We start from the raw sequence: 15,363 nt of genomic DNA on the forward strand, positions 1-15,363 counted from the left end.
GACACCTGTGGGTCGTTAGGGTCACAGGTTTGCGGATGGTTGTTGAGGCGAGCAGCCGGGAGGACATCAGAAGGGAAAACCAGAAAACATTTCCTCCATAAAAATATGATCCGTTGTCACCAGAATCAGTTGAAAGAGTTGCTGCTGTGTGACTTAGTGCCTAAAGGTTAGCTTTTCGTCTTCCTCCGACGCCGACCCAAAGTTACATGAGTTGTAGAACGAGCGTACGAATGACAGAGACAAAACCCGTTCACCGTGATCACAGGTCAGTGTGGTCCATAGGAGTTATAATGCTCTCTCTCCCTGGGTTTTTGTCAGTTGGTTGCTGGATCGAGAGAAGTTGAAGCACCAGGCTGCCGTGTTTGCAGTCATAGCCATCATGGCCGTACAGGGAGTGGCCAACCCTGCAGCCCAGTGGGCGATCATCGGAGAGTTCAAGCAACCTGCCGCAGGAGGAGCTACTGGACTGGATCCAGGACACACCCGTCCTGGTGAGTAAAGCGGCTGCTGCTGTACTAATGACTTGGAATAAACTCAAGGTGATTCAAGACTACAACAATGATAATACACAGCACAAACACGCTTTGGTTCCTCTTTATATTAAAGTTCCTCTGAGCATCTCAGTGTTCTTTACAAGGTTTGAACAAAAATAAAGCTAGGTCAAGGTCAGTGTGCAGCTGTGGGTCGAGGCAGGTCGATTGGTTTGTTTTGTATTTTTTGGACATACACTATTAAATTTAGATGAATACAGAGGTTTCTGGATGTGTTTTGGTTCCTCTTGTGTGTCAATACAGATTCTGTGTTTGCCGGAGCGTGCCCAGCCATGGCCAGCCGTGAAGCTCTCTAACCGGTCGGGCCCATCGTCAACCACCCCCACTATGAAGAACGCTGGTCTGAGGTCAGTGGAGGGTCAAGCAGCACGCTTTAGCAACTTTAACAACAGCAAACATAGCTGCCACTAATATTACTAACTAGTCAAACAGCAGTCAGCCCAGTCTCGGCGTTTGTCTTTCAGCCTTTGTGTGACTGAAGTCCACCGTATGCATTGTAACCCTGCCGGTACTGTCCTCCCTCGCAGGGAGGGACCAAGCTGGTCTCTCCATGTACAGCCGCAGTCCGGAGAAACTGGAAGAGAACCTGATGAAGCTGGGAGTGGACTCTCTTTCTCGTTCGTCTGGAGATCTTGGTGCACCAGGCGAACCAGGTACCGACACCCAGAACCATTGTTTTGTTCACATGGCTATTTAGCTGCAGCTTTAATCCAGAAAGATGATTTTCCTTTAGTTAAATATTGTTCTTGTCTCTTTCTTTATCGCTTTGTCTTTTTTTCCACACAGGCCTGGTGCAGCATGCCAGAAATCTGGGACATCGGGACCCGAAAATGTCGGTAAAACCCCCCTCTGCACTCACATGTCCAGGAGCTCACGACCCACTCTCGCCACAGTCTTTTCCAATGACATTTACAAAGTCCTCAAAGTCCCCAAAGCTACCAAAGATCCAGATAACATCGTGGAACAGACTAGTTCAACCCCAACCAACCACTTCTGTTTTTTTTTTTTTTTTTTTCCTCCCACACGTTTTGGTCGGTCACTGCCGTTCCTGGTTTTACTCTTCCCGAGCAGAGGACTAATAATAGGTTGGAGTCTCGTGGTGTCCTCAGTGTTCCTCTCCCTGTTTCATCCTAATCGCTGCATCTTTTGTCAGCCAGCGAGTTCCGTTACGCTCCCGTCGGTGCCCGAGTGAAAGCACAAAAGGTGTCGCAGCCTCCTCGTTTAGTTTGTTTGCATCGGTTTTCTGGTTCCATAGAATCTTTATTGTCCTCAAACAGATGCTGTTCACACATCAGTGTTGTTTTCTTACTGTACAGAATTAATTTCTTTGACTCGTGCTGAAGAAGTACATTTTGTCTGGCGGGACCAATCGATGATGTCCACATACGGTGAAGCAATACACTTTGCAAACTTGACAAAAGCCGACTTCTTCTCCTTGTTTATGCACAGTGTTGATCTCTGAAAAGATTTTTTTCAGTAGTACACTATTTTTATAATTTATTTGTGTGAGTATTTTTTATGCAAACGCCAAGATGTTCTGACATTTTTTTTTTTCTTTTAAAACAGAATTTTGAAGAATAACAGGGAAAATTCTGTTCTCGTGTTCGGAAGTTTTAAAAAATTATTTAAATTACATATCGTTCACTCCGCGCCAGATGGAAGTCACTCAAGGATTTGTAACAATATTTCACAAAGAGAAGAGGCGTTCGTTCTGAAATTTGGTTATAGATTGGAGAAAGAGGGATTTTTTTTAACTTCCCCCCACAACGTTTTTGTAAATACCCAAACAAATGTTTTTAAAAACCAATGTAAGCCTTTAAAAGGTCCTTTTTGTTTCCTGTTCATTGCCAAAGTTATGTCTTGTTTAAAGCTGTCGTGTTCGGGACTGTAGCACATGAAAAAAACGTGTTTCATCAGCCGTGGAGTTTCTGTAACAGCCAATCCAATCTATTCGTAGGCAGTGGATTTTGTTGTAAAATGGTAGCATCGTTGGTTCTTTGGAAACTTTACTTAGACGAGAAGATCGCATGTCCTGTACGGTAAATATTGACGCTACGGGAGCGAGGCCGGCGCCGTTAAAAAGACGATCTGAACGAAAAGACAGTTTAGCTGACACATCCACAGCTTGTACTGTCTGTAACACACCTTTACACACACACACACACACTGTAGGTTAAAGCCGTTACAACGGTTTAATAATGGAAAGTTCACGTTTTAGGAATAGAAGATTGATTCCTCCACCTCACTGTCACTAAATTTGAAGCTATAGCCTACAAAGACTAACAATAGGTTAGTTTGTAGCTTCATATTTGACGGACAGATGCGAGAGTGGCTCTCTGTAGAAAAATGTGAACTGCTCCATAAGACTGAGTCACTGTGTTGAGAGTGCCAACAGGAGAAACTTCTTTCTCCTGATCGCTTCGAGAGCTGCTCAGGTACGTGGCAGTTGATGTTTATGGGGTATTTGTGGCACGTTTACTCCCTCCAACAGGATGACATGTCTTCACAATCATCATTAACTCATCAAATCTTCTGCGATGGTTTTGGGTTTCTGGAAAGGCTGCAAGTTTCTCTCTCAGCTTTAAAGGTTTTTTTTTTTTTGTGTATAAAGGTGGATCATTTCAACACATCTCGGTGCAGCTCATTTCATCGGTTGGGCACCAAATGAGATGAAGGAACAACATTTCAGAAACTCTCAAATGTGCCAGAGCGAGCGAACAAGTCCCACTTAATCTGTGACGTTTTGGTCGGTCTGATTTCGGAGCTGCTCTACGTAGAGACGAGGTTTCACGGCATAAAAAGTTGACTTGTAATTCAAGTGCCGGTTTTGACGAATATTTATTCCGCGCGCAGGCGTTGGCGTGTTGCAGATGTCTTTTATAATATTTTGTCTATTTTGTCTGTATTTTAAAAATAAAGTATTTGCAGCACCGTGCTTTATTGTTTAATGTGTGTTTGGAAACAGAAATCAGACGTTTTCCTTCTTAACTTTAGTCCATTCTGGAATGGTTTGACTTGGCTGTAAAATGTATTGTCTGTCAAATCTTCTACAGCAAAAATTAAGACAACCTCCCCAAATTTTCACACCACAAACGGGACAGAGCAGGAGGCAAAAACCATAGACCGTAAAAGAAAGGACGTCGTCTCTGGGACGTCGCCCACAGGTTTCTGAAGAACCGTGGTGAAGCTCAGAGTGTGGTCGTCTTCATTTTAGAATTTGTAACAGCACCCACCTGTCAGTCAAAGCGTCCACGCTCTTAACCTGCATAACTTTAAGCCTTAATAATAATGAACAGGTGAGTTGTATATTAATTCAACCTCAGTACAGTTGGTCATGAACGGGGAAATAGCTACAGAGACCAAAACGGTTTTTTGTACCAGGCTGAAACGTTTTATTGAAAAATCAAAGCTGCAGTATTTCACTGGGTAGATTTAAATGCATCCCTCGAGGCTCTGCACACATTCATATTAAACGTGGAAGCTATCTTTCAATGGCTGCAAAAATAATAGATTAGGCCGAGCCAAATAAACTCAGCAGAGAACAGAGGCAGTTTGGAGCGTCGCCATTCTGTGCCAGTACTGAAAAAAAGAAAGCAAGCAAGCAGACATGACGAACATTATGTGCCGATCGTTTGTGTCAGGCAGTCACTGTGGCCAGCAATCACACCAAAGCTTAGTCTGTCCTGTGGTCACTGATGGTGACTTGCTAACATGCTAGTGATCACACAGGCTGCTATGATGAAGAGTTAACAGACACACGAGCAGGCAATGTAAGGAAAATGTTCTCTTTATTTAGCGTGCAACATGCGGAACAGACATCCCCAAGTTCCCTTCATGAGTTTTAGGTTACCTGACAAACAATTGTTGGACTTTTTTTGTAAATGATCTGTGGTGGCACGGAGGTGCAGTGTTTCACACAGCAAGAAGGTTCCTGGTTCAAACCTGGTGTCTGCCTACAGTCCAAAGACTGCTTTGGTGACATGGCCATTGTTCCACTTGGTTTGTTAGTGCTCGTCGTTGTTGTTGATACCACAGCACACCTTTAAAGGTCTAATGTGGTCAGTGCCTCGACGGGTTAAGGCTGTTTTGGAAGCAAAAGTGGGACATATACAAAATTAGGCCGTGGCCATATTTGAAGTGTTGAAACACCCATCACATGAGTGATCCTGGCATGAAACAGAGAAGTTGCACAAGGTTTATAAGACAGAGGAACAATATTTTATCTATTTGGTACATCAGGGCATAGTCTGCAAAAGTTGTGCTGTGTTCTATGAAGACCTCTGAAATTTAATTCACAAGAAGGGAAGTGAACCAGACACCAGTATTGAAACATCCATCAACACTCCTGGCATGAAACAGAGAATGAAACAGAGAAGTTGCACAAGGTTTATAAGACGAGAACAATATTTGATCTATTGGTTCATCCAGTCATCTTAAGTGTGTCCTGCTTCTTGTTACTTCCCAAAAGATTTGATACAGGCCTTAGATATGTATCTCTGCATCATAACAAAGTAAATAATAGAATATTTTAATTTCTTCATACTATTTTTGAAATTCAGCTACTGAATACTGAAAACTTGATTACAGTATGTGAAGTAAAGTATGTGGTGTTCTGATACTTGAACGCTCAAATACAGTCGGTGACAACTTTGCGAACGGTCAAACACCAAGCAAGGTCAACTACACAAGACACAGCAGCCAGCTAATATTCAGTGTCTGTCTTTCAGCCTTTTATTTCACCAAGCTCTCACCAACCACTAAAAGTCAGTCCCACATTTACTTGTCCGGCGGCTTCTTGTTTGTTCACTGTCCTTTTTTCTTCTAGCTTCCTCTTGCAGCGCCCTCTTCAATCTCATCTCCTCTGCCTTTATGTCTATAGTGGCTGCTGAGCAGTACATTGACCAGCTCTGGTTCTGCACAACACCGCCACCACTCCTGTCAACATTCCCCTGTGCCCGGGCCTATAAACCTCTTCTTTCCTCTTAGGCTTTTGCACAATCAGCAGAAATCTGTGTGTGGGAGAGTTGCAAGAGGGTGTTGTTTAGCTCAGTCAGTAGACATTTACACCCTGGGCTGCCTTGGCCAGGTGGTAAATTAAATGGACTGTATTTATATAAGAATTAGAAGAAAAAAAGAGAAAAACTATACTTATAAGCCTTTATACTCTCTACACTTCCATTCACGAATATCATACTGATGGCATCAGTTCTGAGGACTGCTAACCATTCATACCATTCACGTGGCACAGCCTTCGAGCAATTTAGGGTTCAGTATTTTGCCCAAGGACACTTCGACATGCAGACTGCAGGGGATCGAACCACCGATCATCTGATTAGTGACATGTGCTGTCACTCTTCAAACTGTCTGTCAAATAAAGCTCAATAACGCCACAGAAATAATTTAAAAAAAAAAATTATTGGACTCTGCCCAACCTCTGATGTCTTATGCTGTATTATTTATTAACGCTTGGCCAAGGAGAATTAGAGACACTCTCAAAGTTCATCAGAAGTGCCTGAGTCGGTCTCACATTCGCCCAACTCATCCTGGTGGATCGACTTTAAACCCCAAGATAACACCACAAATACAACACGCCAGAATTAGTCAAAGAGAATGTCTTTACCATGGAGGTGTTATTGTCAGCATGTTCTAGTCTGGAGACACAGATGTCTGTTTACACAGATGGAAGTCAACAGCAAGCTATCTATTATGTCTATGAAGGCAGCAACAGGTCTCTGTGACCCTGGACACCACAGTGTTGAGATAGACTGGCACTAGTCAAAGACAAACAATTAATACTGCCGAGGACCTTAAGGCCCACCACGTTACCTTGTGTAACCTGAGGACAGAAAATTCCATAACACAACCAATCTACACTTCTTCAAAATGGCAGCCAGTCATTGTGGTCCATTTTAATCAGGGCGTAGTCTGCAGAGGTTGTGACATTTCATTCAAAAGAAGGGAAGTGAAATACAGAAACCAGTGTTGCGTGATTGGATACTGCTGGAGAGGAGTAGGAGGAGTTTGATTGGTTGGAGGTGAAGAAAGAGATGTATGTAAAGAGCACAGGTGGAAGCCTTTCACGAATCATCAGAGTCCATGAAGAAAGTGCCGCTCTGTCAGGATCCCAGGTAACACATTTCATTTCTTTGGTACTTTAATGTCTGTGTCCTGCTCTGTTACTTCAGTATTTCAGCATACTGTCAGCATTTTTAAATTTTTTAATGTATGTGGTTAAAATTCACAGTTATCCAATGATGTATTCAGGGGTTTGGATAAAAATGCCACATTCAGGTTCTGCAGCATCATCATGTTTAGTTGCATTATATTTTAGTTTCATAATGTTTTTAATGTATATGGTTTAGCTTCACATGTATAATGTATTTATTATTCCCTCAAATTTTGATGCTTAATTTAATTGTGAATATTTAAAGTATTGAGAAACAACCAGTGTGTAGGATTCAGTTGATCTAGCGTTGTAGTCTTGTCCTATAATCTTCCAACAGTTTTTCTTACTAACAGAAAAATACAATCGTACACCTGAATTTTCAAATTTGTCTCCCTTATCAAACGAAGATTAACTTAACTGCCCCATTAACTCATCGTAAAACAAACTTCATTCAAGCATGACAGGAAACAATGAAACATGACTACCACTATATATTTTTTCAAATGTACATTTGGTCTATTGTACGGTCTATAAAGACTCTCGTGTCTCATCCAAGATGATGAATCTCTGTGTTTTCCTTGTGCTGCTCTTCCTGAGGTCGTGCTCAGCTGCTAATTACTGTAAGTATTGTATGATCTGATTGTTTGTGTGACATCTTCATTGTAAAGTATCACCAGATGCAGTCATATACATTCTGATTGTGTAACGACTAATGGTGGAAAATACTTTAAATTCATCAGCAAGTCAACAAATATTAGGAATCAAAAACTGTTACAACTCCAGCTATAAATCAAATCAATTTTATTTGTATAAAATGTATTTTTTTTATTGGAGCAGCCTGATAACAAAGAGTAACAAATGCGTGGACTAGTTTTTCTGCATCCACTTAAGACACAATGCGTCTGATTTTGGCGATGTTACGTAAGTGGAAGAATTCAGTCCTCGAATTTGTTTAGTGCGTTAAAGACAATCCGATCAAACACCAGATTCTTTAGAGTGGAGCTAGAGGCCAGGGTGATCCCATCTAAAGTAACTAAATGCCTAGAAAGAAAGTTTCTGGTGTGTTTTGGTCCAATTACAAGAACTTCAGTTTTGTCTGAATTAACATCAAAAAATGGTAGGTCATCCAATTTTTTATATCCTTAAGGCATGCTTGGAGTTTAGTTAACTGATTGGTTGCATCAGGCTTGATCGATAAATATAATTAGGTGTCGTCAGCATAACAATGAAAATTGATGGAGTGATTCCTAATAGTGTTCTCTAAAGGAAGCATATATAAACTGAATAGAAGTGGTCCTAGTACAGAACCTTGTGGGACTCATGACAAACTTTGGTCTGCATGGAGGATTCATCATTGACGTGACAAACTGAGATCGACTAAAAAATACGACTTAAACCAGCTTAGGGTGGTTCCTTTGATGCCAGTTTGATGTTCCAGTCTCTGTAAAAGAATTTGATGGTCAATGGTGTCAAATGCAGCACTAAGATCTAACAGGACAAGTACAGAGATGAGTCCTTTGTCTGATGCTATTAGGAGGTCATTTGTAACTTTGACTACTGCGGTCTCTGTGCTATGATGCACTCTAAATCCTGACTGAAAATCCTCAAATAGACTATTGTTATGGAGAGAGTCACACAGCTGATTAGCTACAGCTTTCTCAAGTGTCTTAGAGAGAAAGGGAAGGTTTGATAATGGAGAGTAATGCATATGACTTATCATTTTTTAACTGTGTCAGCAGACTAACTTCCTCTTTCCTCTGAACCTGTCTGTAACAACTTTCTCCAGAATTTTTTCATCAAGTAAAAATGTTTACAGTTATACTGTACTACAATTGAGGTCCTGAGGGCTCAACACACTGAAATAAACACAAATAACATACTGACAACCACAAATACAAGTCGGTTATTAAGAATACTGGCAGGAATTGAGAGACGTGGCCATTCTTTGTGTTTTCTCTATTTGCATGTGTTCCTTAATGCCGACGATACGCGAGAAAACTGTGAAAATATTTTTGAGGACTAAAGTAAATGTATTTCAACTTTCTCATTCACAGCAAATGTGGGCCTTTGGGGAAGAGCCACCCAGTCAAACCGCTATGAGCACTCATTTGGAGCTGCCTACAGTGCCATAGATGGAAACCGTGAGTCTCATTTCCACGCTGGATCATGCACTCACACTGATCAAAGGAACGGCCCCTGGTGGAGAGTGGACCTGCTGGACTCCTACATAGTCACCTCCATAACCATCGTCAACAGAGGAGACTGCTGTCAACACAGGATCAACGGGCTGAAGATCCACATCGGCAACTCTTTGGAAAACAATGGTGTAAAAAACCCAATGTGAGTGAGTATAAAAAGCATCTTCCTTATCCTTACCTCTGCTCCTGTTTAATATTCATCAGTAGAGATTCTCACAGGGACAGTTTAAGTGTTATTAAAGCTGATGTGGAACCAGGAGAAGATTTGAAATATACTGATACTGAATACTGCTAACATCACTCTTTTATGGTTACCTGAAATACCTGAAAATACTGAAAACATGACTTTTTATGTCAGTGTTGGTCCACGTTCTGGAGTGGAGGTGACAGATGAGAAAGACTTTTAAATGACAGCAGATATAAAATGTGAGTCGTCCTGCTTTCTCTTTCTTTTAGGGTTGGTAAAATTGTTGACATTGGTGATGACGAAACCTTCACTAAGACCTTCACTGATCGTGTGGAGGGACGTTATGTGACTTTGCTTCTACCTGGTTCAGGAAAATTCCTTACACTGTGTGAAGTGGAGGTCTACGGGTACCGTGCCCCAACCGGTGAGAATTTGACTTCTCAATAAGTCAAAGCAGAATTAATAAAACCTACAACATGTCATAATTTTGTTGCCATGATAACCTCAAAGTGGTCCAGGTCTCAATTGAGGTTTTTGTGTTCTGTTGTCAGGCGAGAACCTGGCCGTTCAAGGAAAAGCCTCGCAGTCGTCACTGTTTGAATTTGGTCTTGCAAACAATGCCATCGATGGAAATCATGACAGCAAGTGGGAACACGGCTCCTGCGGTCACACATCCAACGACATCAACCCCTGGTGGAGACTGGACCTGGGCAAAACCCACAAAGTGTTTTCTGTGAAGATTGCCAACATAGATACTGAGTCAGAGCGACTCAACAGAGCTGGGATCCGGATTGGAGATTCCCTTGGGAACAATGGCAACAACAATACCAGGTAGTTTACAAACTGATGAAGTCCTTGACTTCCCGATTTAGATCTTTAGATACATTTGTATTATTTTTCAACACGACTTCACACAACTGCAGCAGGTGGAGCATTAGCACCAACATTTGACTGCCAAAATATAAATCATATCTACAACAACATATGATTTCTTCTTCCTCTTCCAGGTGTGCTGTGATCTCAAGTATCCCAGCAGGTACTGTTGCTGAGTTCCATTGTAATGGGATAGACGGCCGCTACATTAACGTAGTCATCCCAGGAAGAGAAGAGTTCCTGAGTCTGTGTGAGGTGGAGGTGTACGGCTCTCGCCTGGACTAAGTCTGAAAATGTTCAAACTGCACGACAAGAACGTTTTGTGGCACGATGTTGTTTCTACAATAACATAAAGTGAATAAAAACCTTTTTTTTTACATTTAGATGGGACAGTATGCCATTTGTCTTAATGTTTGTGACATTCTTTGGTGACATGGCCATTGTTCCACTTGGTTCGTTAGTGTTCGTTGTTGTTGTGGCGACTGTCCTCAGAGTCGTTCAGGTCACCTGAGCTCAGGTCACCTGACGATGGTCGTTGGAGTCACGTGAGGCCAAATGTGAAATGCTACAATTCAGTCTCATGGGAACAAATGAAAGAAAGATTACCTGGACGACTGAGAACCTTCACAGAATAGAATGTACATTAAATTTACAGTCAACTAATCTGTGAATAAACTAATTAAAGTAAATGTATCATTCGCTTGTGGTAGATTCAACTTGAAAGGGGACATATTAAGAAAAAGTTTTTCAGTGCTTCTGCAAACAAAGTCTGATTCGTCCATCTGATGCTAACAGGCCAGATACCACAGCACACCTTTAAAGGTCTAATGTGGTCAGTGCCTCGACGGGTTAAGGCTGTTTTGGCAGCAAAAGTGGGACTTTTATAAAATTAGGCCGGTGGCCATATTTGAAGTGTTGAAACACTCATCACATGAGTGATCCTGGCATAAAACAGAGGTATAATATTTTATTTATTTGGCGAAGTCTGCAAAGGTTGTGACGTGTTCTATGAGGACCTCTGAAATTTCATTCACAAGAAGGGAAGTGAACCAGACACCAGTGTTGTGTGATTGGATATTGCTGAAGAGGAGTATGAGGAGTTTTGATTGGTTGGAGGTGAAGAAAGACGCGTATAAAGAGCACAGGTGGAAGCCTTTTCATCGAATCATCAGTCCATGAAGAAAGTGCTCGCTCTCTCAGGATCTCCAGGTAACACATTTCATTTCTTTGGTACTTTAATTTCTGTGTCCTGCTCTCTGTCACTTCAGTATTTCAGTATACTGTCAGCATTTTTTAAGTTTTTAATGTATGTGGTTAAAATTCACAGTTATCCCAATGATGTATTTCAGGGGTAGTCAATAACGATTTCAGGATTTCCGGATAGAGTAAATTTCATCACGTTCAGGTTCCGCAGCATCATCGTGTTTAGGTTTGTCAGCGCGTTCGTTGATTTGCATAGAGGAATTCTATAGCCGAATTGTTCCTTAGTACAAGTATTTATTTAGCATCAGGACACCAAAATGTTACATGTACATGGACCTCTTTTGTTCAGCAAATCACAATCTGCAAGCAGCTGCAACCAACTTCCAAAAAGAGAGCGCCTAACTTAGAATTTACACAAAGTTATATAATATGTGTGCCTATCTCGTTGGTCCAAAAACTGCTGGTTTAAACTTGGCTCTCCTTTGTTGGTGCACAGACTGGTCCCAGCCTCTTGGCACTCAGCTGCTCCAATCGTCTTCAGCCAGCTTCCTAAAGAGGAGGAAAACCTTAACTCCCCCTTCGATGTTCAGTTGTACCTAGTCAGCGATCTGAGACATCTATCTTACAGTATGACTAACTGCATACTGAACTTTTAGGGGGTTTGACTTTTTGACCCTGACAGCATCTTGTCCCTCTGTTTTTAACCGGCTGATAATCAGAGTAGCCCTCTGTTCTACAGATCCTGTTAGAGGTGGCCTTCTGCTCTATGGATCTATAGAAACCAGGGTGATGAGTTGGCAACACAAATTACAGGTCACACAATACGAATATAAAACATTTTATTCTAACAGTTGCATTATAATTTAGTTTACATTACAGTTATTATATATATATTGAAGCAGCATTGTCATTGTATCAACATCTGCACTGTGTGAAGTCAATGACTCAAATCAAACAACGAAAGCTCTGTTGAAAGCTCGTCTCATGTGGCTCTGTCTGCACTTGAAGCCCACATGAGAGGACATGGCGCCGGTGTGTGTACCTGGCCGCCTGCTGCTCCTACAGTGGCTTGTGTTGTTAGTGTTCTTAACCTTTGGCATTACACAGATCAGGTCTCTGCTGGTGTACGATCGCCAAATCGATCGACATAATGTCAGGACGTTGGATGCGTTTGAGCATTGTGGACAGAAAACTGTTCTGAGGGCCAGAATTCTTACTGGTTGGTAAGTGATCAAATACTTATGTTGTGCAATAAAATGCAAATTTATTACGTAAAAATCATACACTGGGATTTTCTGGATATTTGTTTTAGATTCCGTCACTCGCAGTTGAAGAGTACCTGTGGTAGAAATTACAGACTTCTACATGCTTTGCAAGTGGGAAAACCTGCAAAATCGGCAGTGTATCAAATACTTGTTCTCCCCACTGTATGTGCCACTAAGGAAGAAGGACGCCTTCTCTTTGAATCCACTTCTGTTATGTCTTGAAGACATTAAAGCCTGGATGTGTTTGAACTTTTTAAAATCTAATGAAAATGAAACAGAAGTGATGGTCCCAGTGGCTCTTGTGAACCACTTCCTGTTGACTTGGGCCCAAGTTTGTGACTGTTTGCTTCCTGTAATGGAAGCAAACAGTCACAAACTTGGGTTTTAAGATGGAGAGTGATTTTAAACTCGACCGGCAAATCGGTGCAATCGTTAAGTCCAGCTTTTTTCACCTTAGGCAGTTGGCAAAGGTGAAGCCTTTCCTTACACAAAAGCACCTTGAAACAGTAATCCATGCCTTCAACACATCGCGGCTGGATTACTGTAACACCCTTTATCTTGGAGTCAGCCAGTCCTCACATTACTCCCATTTTAGCCTCTCTCCACTGGCTGCCTGTGCATTTTAAGATTCTTTTATTTGTTCTTAAATCTTTAAATGGTCTCGCCCCGCCTTACCTCTCTGAGCTGCTCCACCCATACACTCCTGCCCGGTTCCTCAGGTCAGCTGATCAGCTACTCCTGGAGGTACCAAGGGCTAAACAGAAGCTCAGAGGGGATAGAGCCTTTTCCACTGCTGGTCCTAAATCATGGAATTACCTCCCTCTATGCATTAGACAAGCCCCTTCACTGTCCATTTTCAAAACGCGTCTTAAGACCCATTTTTGTTTCTTGGCTTTTAACCCAGCATGAGATTTATTATCTTAACATTGTTCTATCGTTTATTATTATTTTTATATTGTTCTTATGTTTTATGTCTTATATTTCATGTTCTATTTTATGTACAGCACTTTGTGTCAGCTGCGGCTGTCTTTAAAGGGCTTTATAAATACAGTTGAGTTGTTACTTTTTACCATTTCAATTCCTTCTGAATCTCCTTTGTCACATTCAACATTATTATCGCTCCTCCACAATTCTAATATGATTCATTTCCAACAGAATAAGAAGTCTATATTTTTTCTGTCTGTTCTAACCAGAATGATGAATCTCTGTGTTTTCCTCGTGCTGCTCCTCCTGGGGACGTGCTCAGCTAGCCCTTATGGTAAGTATAATCTGACTGTATCAGTCTCATGAATTTCTTTCTATTGTGTAATAATGTACAATGTGTAAATATTAGAAACACAGTGACATGGATGTAGGTCTGGAGTTGTGGTGGAAAGTTACTTTCTGCCAGCATTAGTTGTATTGTGTTGAGTGTTATCATTTGAAACACTGATATCAGCTGAATATTTCACAAATAAACCGTTACAGCTGTTAAATGTATTTCAACTTTGTCATTCACAGAAAATCTGGCTCTGCGTGGAAAAGCGACTCAGTCCGACCGTTATGATCACGCATTTGCAGCTGCCTACAATGCCATAGATGGAAACCGTGACTCCAACTTCCACGATGGATCATGCACCCACACAAGTGGAAAGTCCGACCCCTGGTGGAGAGTGGACCTGCTGGACTCCTACATCATCACCTCCATCACCATCTATAACAGAGGAGACTGCTGTCAGGAAAGGATCAACGGGCTGAGGATCCACATCGGCAACTCTTTGGACAACAATGGTTTGAATAACCCATTGTGAGTAAAAAAAAAAAGCATCTTCCTCATCATCATGTGAATCATTTCAGTCGTGTAACGTTATTCCCTGTTCATCTCAGAGGCTGTGCTGCTTTCTCTTTCTTTTAGGGTTGGTCAAATTGTTGACCTTCATGGCAAGCCAACCTTCACCAAGACCTTCAGTCCTCATGTGAAGGGACGTTATGTGACTTTGCTTCTACCTGGTTCAAATAAGTACCTCACACTCTGTGAAGTGGAAGTCAACGGGTACCGTGCCAAAACTGGTGAGAACTTGAGCTTTTACGTAAATAAATGTGAACACTATGCAGAAAGTCTCACTTTATCTAAAGGCAAGACATTATGATAGAAACAATTACATGAATGATAAGAATCGTATTATGAAGGGTGGTTAATCCTGCCTTCTTATAAGAGTCATAGGAGAATTAATAAAACCTACAACATGTCATGGTTTTGTTGTCATGATAACCTCAAAGAGGTCCAGGTCTCAATGCTGATTTTTGTGTTTCATTGTCAGGAGGGAACTAGGCCCTCTAAGAAACCTCCACACTCCCTGTTTGACTTTGGCCTTGCAAACAACACCATCGATGGGAATGATGACCGCAAGTGAACACGGCCCCTGAGTTCCTGAGTCTGTGTGAGGTGGAGGTGTACGGCTCTCGTCTGGATTAGGTCTTGTCTTGTGATATGATGTAGTTACTAGTGGCACAATTTGTGTCCAAAGTCACATCGATTACAATGAAACCATTAAATTGAATTAAATCAGCATCAAAAAAAAGTTTACTGTCATTTTCATGTCATCTTGATTGGTCTAGATTTATTGGTTCTCACCAATTTCTTTGGCAATTAATTGATTATTAATATATGTTAGCACGAAACGTTGGTATCTATGCCATTGCTAATGATAACAGCCATCATAAGTACACACTTTAGTATCAAAATAGGACATAAACTCTGTCCATATAGCCAAGCGACCTCGGTTATATATAGTTATATATTTGTTATGAGAATCATGACTATGAACGTCTATCTGTGCTTTCAGTGTAACATGTTAAAGGAACAATATGTCAGATAGTTACTGTATTAAACCATAAAATGACCATGATATGTCATTAGAGATTAAGGAAACATGCTCAA

At 41.3% G+C, this 15,363-nt stretch overlaps 2 protein-coding genes across 4 annotated transcripts in view; both read left to right on the plus strand.

The window, feature by feature from the left end:
* The window catches only part of LOC113746698 (fucolectin-like), a 30,415-nt gene that overhangs the window by 1,603 nt on the left and 13,449 nt on the right, over positions 1–15,363 (plus strand). Inside the window, exons 1-5 of one of the 3 annotated variants that reach the window (XM_027283598.1) lie at positions 6,597–6,617; positions 11,121–11,184; positions 13,637–13,701; positions 13,944–14,229; positions 14,338–14,492. In XM_027283598.1, coding sequence (XP_027139399.1) covers positions 6,599–6,617; positions 11,121–11,184; positions 13,637–13,701; positions 13,944–14,229; positions 14,338–14,492 — 589 coding nt within the window. In that variant the 5' untranslated portion in view covers positions 6,597–6,598. Of the gene's footprint in view, positions 1–6,596; positions 6,618–11,120; positions 11,185–13,636; positions 13,702–13,943; positions 14,230–14,337; positions 15,005–15,363 lie in introns of those variants that run through there. The other 2 variants (XM_027283597.1, XM_027283599.1) reach the window with 2 other exon arrangements.
* On the plus strand, positions 7,221–10,356 carry LOC113746697 (fucolectin-1-like). The gene is made up of 5 exons (XM_027283596.1): positions 7,221–7,337; positions 8,772–9,057; positions 9,372–9,526; positions 9,654–9,933; positions 10,110–10,356. Exons 1-5 carry the CDS (start codon positions 7,274–7,276, stop codon positions 10,258–10,260), a joined length of 936 nt encoding a protein of 311 aa, XP_027139397.1. The 5' UTR covers positions 7,221–7,273; the 3' UTR covers positions 10,261–10,356.

This window comes from Larimichthys crocea, chromosome X (assembly GCF_000972845.2).
Source record: "Larimichthys crocea isolate SSNF chromosome X, L_crocea_2.0, whole genome shotgun sequence".
Lineage (NCBI taxonomy): Eukaryota > Metazoa > Chordata > Actinopteri > Sciaenidae > Larimichthys > Larimichthys crocea.

Coding starts and splice junctions, on each gene's coding strand:
- LOC113746697 (XM_027283596.1), top strand. CDS start 7,274: ATGATGAATCTCTGTGTTTTCCTTGTGCTGCTCTTCCTGAGGTCGTGC. Junction 7,338..8,771: donor GTGCTCAGCTGCTAATTACT/GTAAGTATTGTA, acceptor TCTCATTCACAG/CAAATGTGGGCCTTTGGGGA. Junction 9,527..9,653: donor CGGGTACCGTGCCCCAACCG/GTGAGAATTTGA, acceptor TTCTGTTGTCAG/GCGAGAACCTGGCCGTTCAA.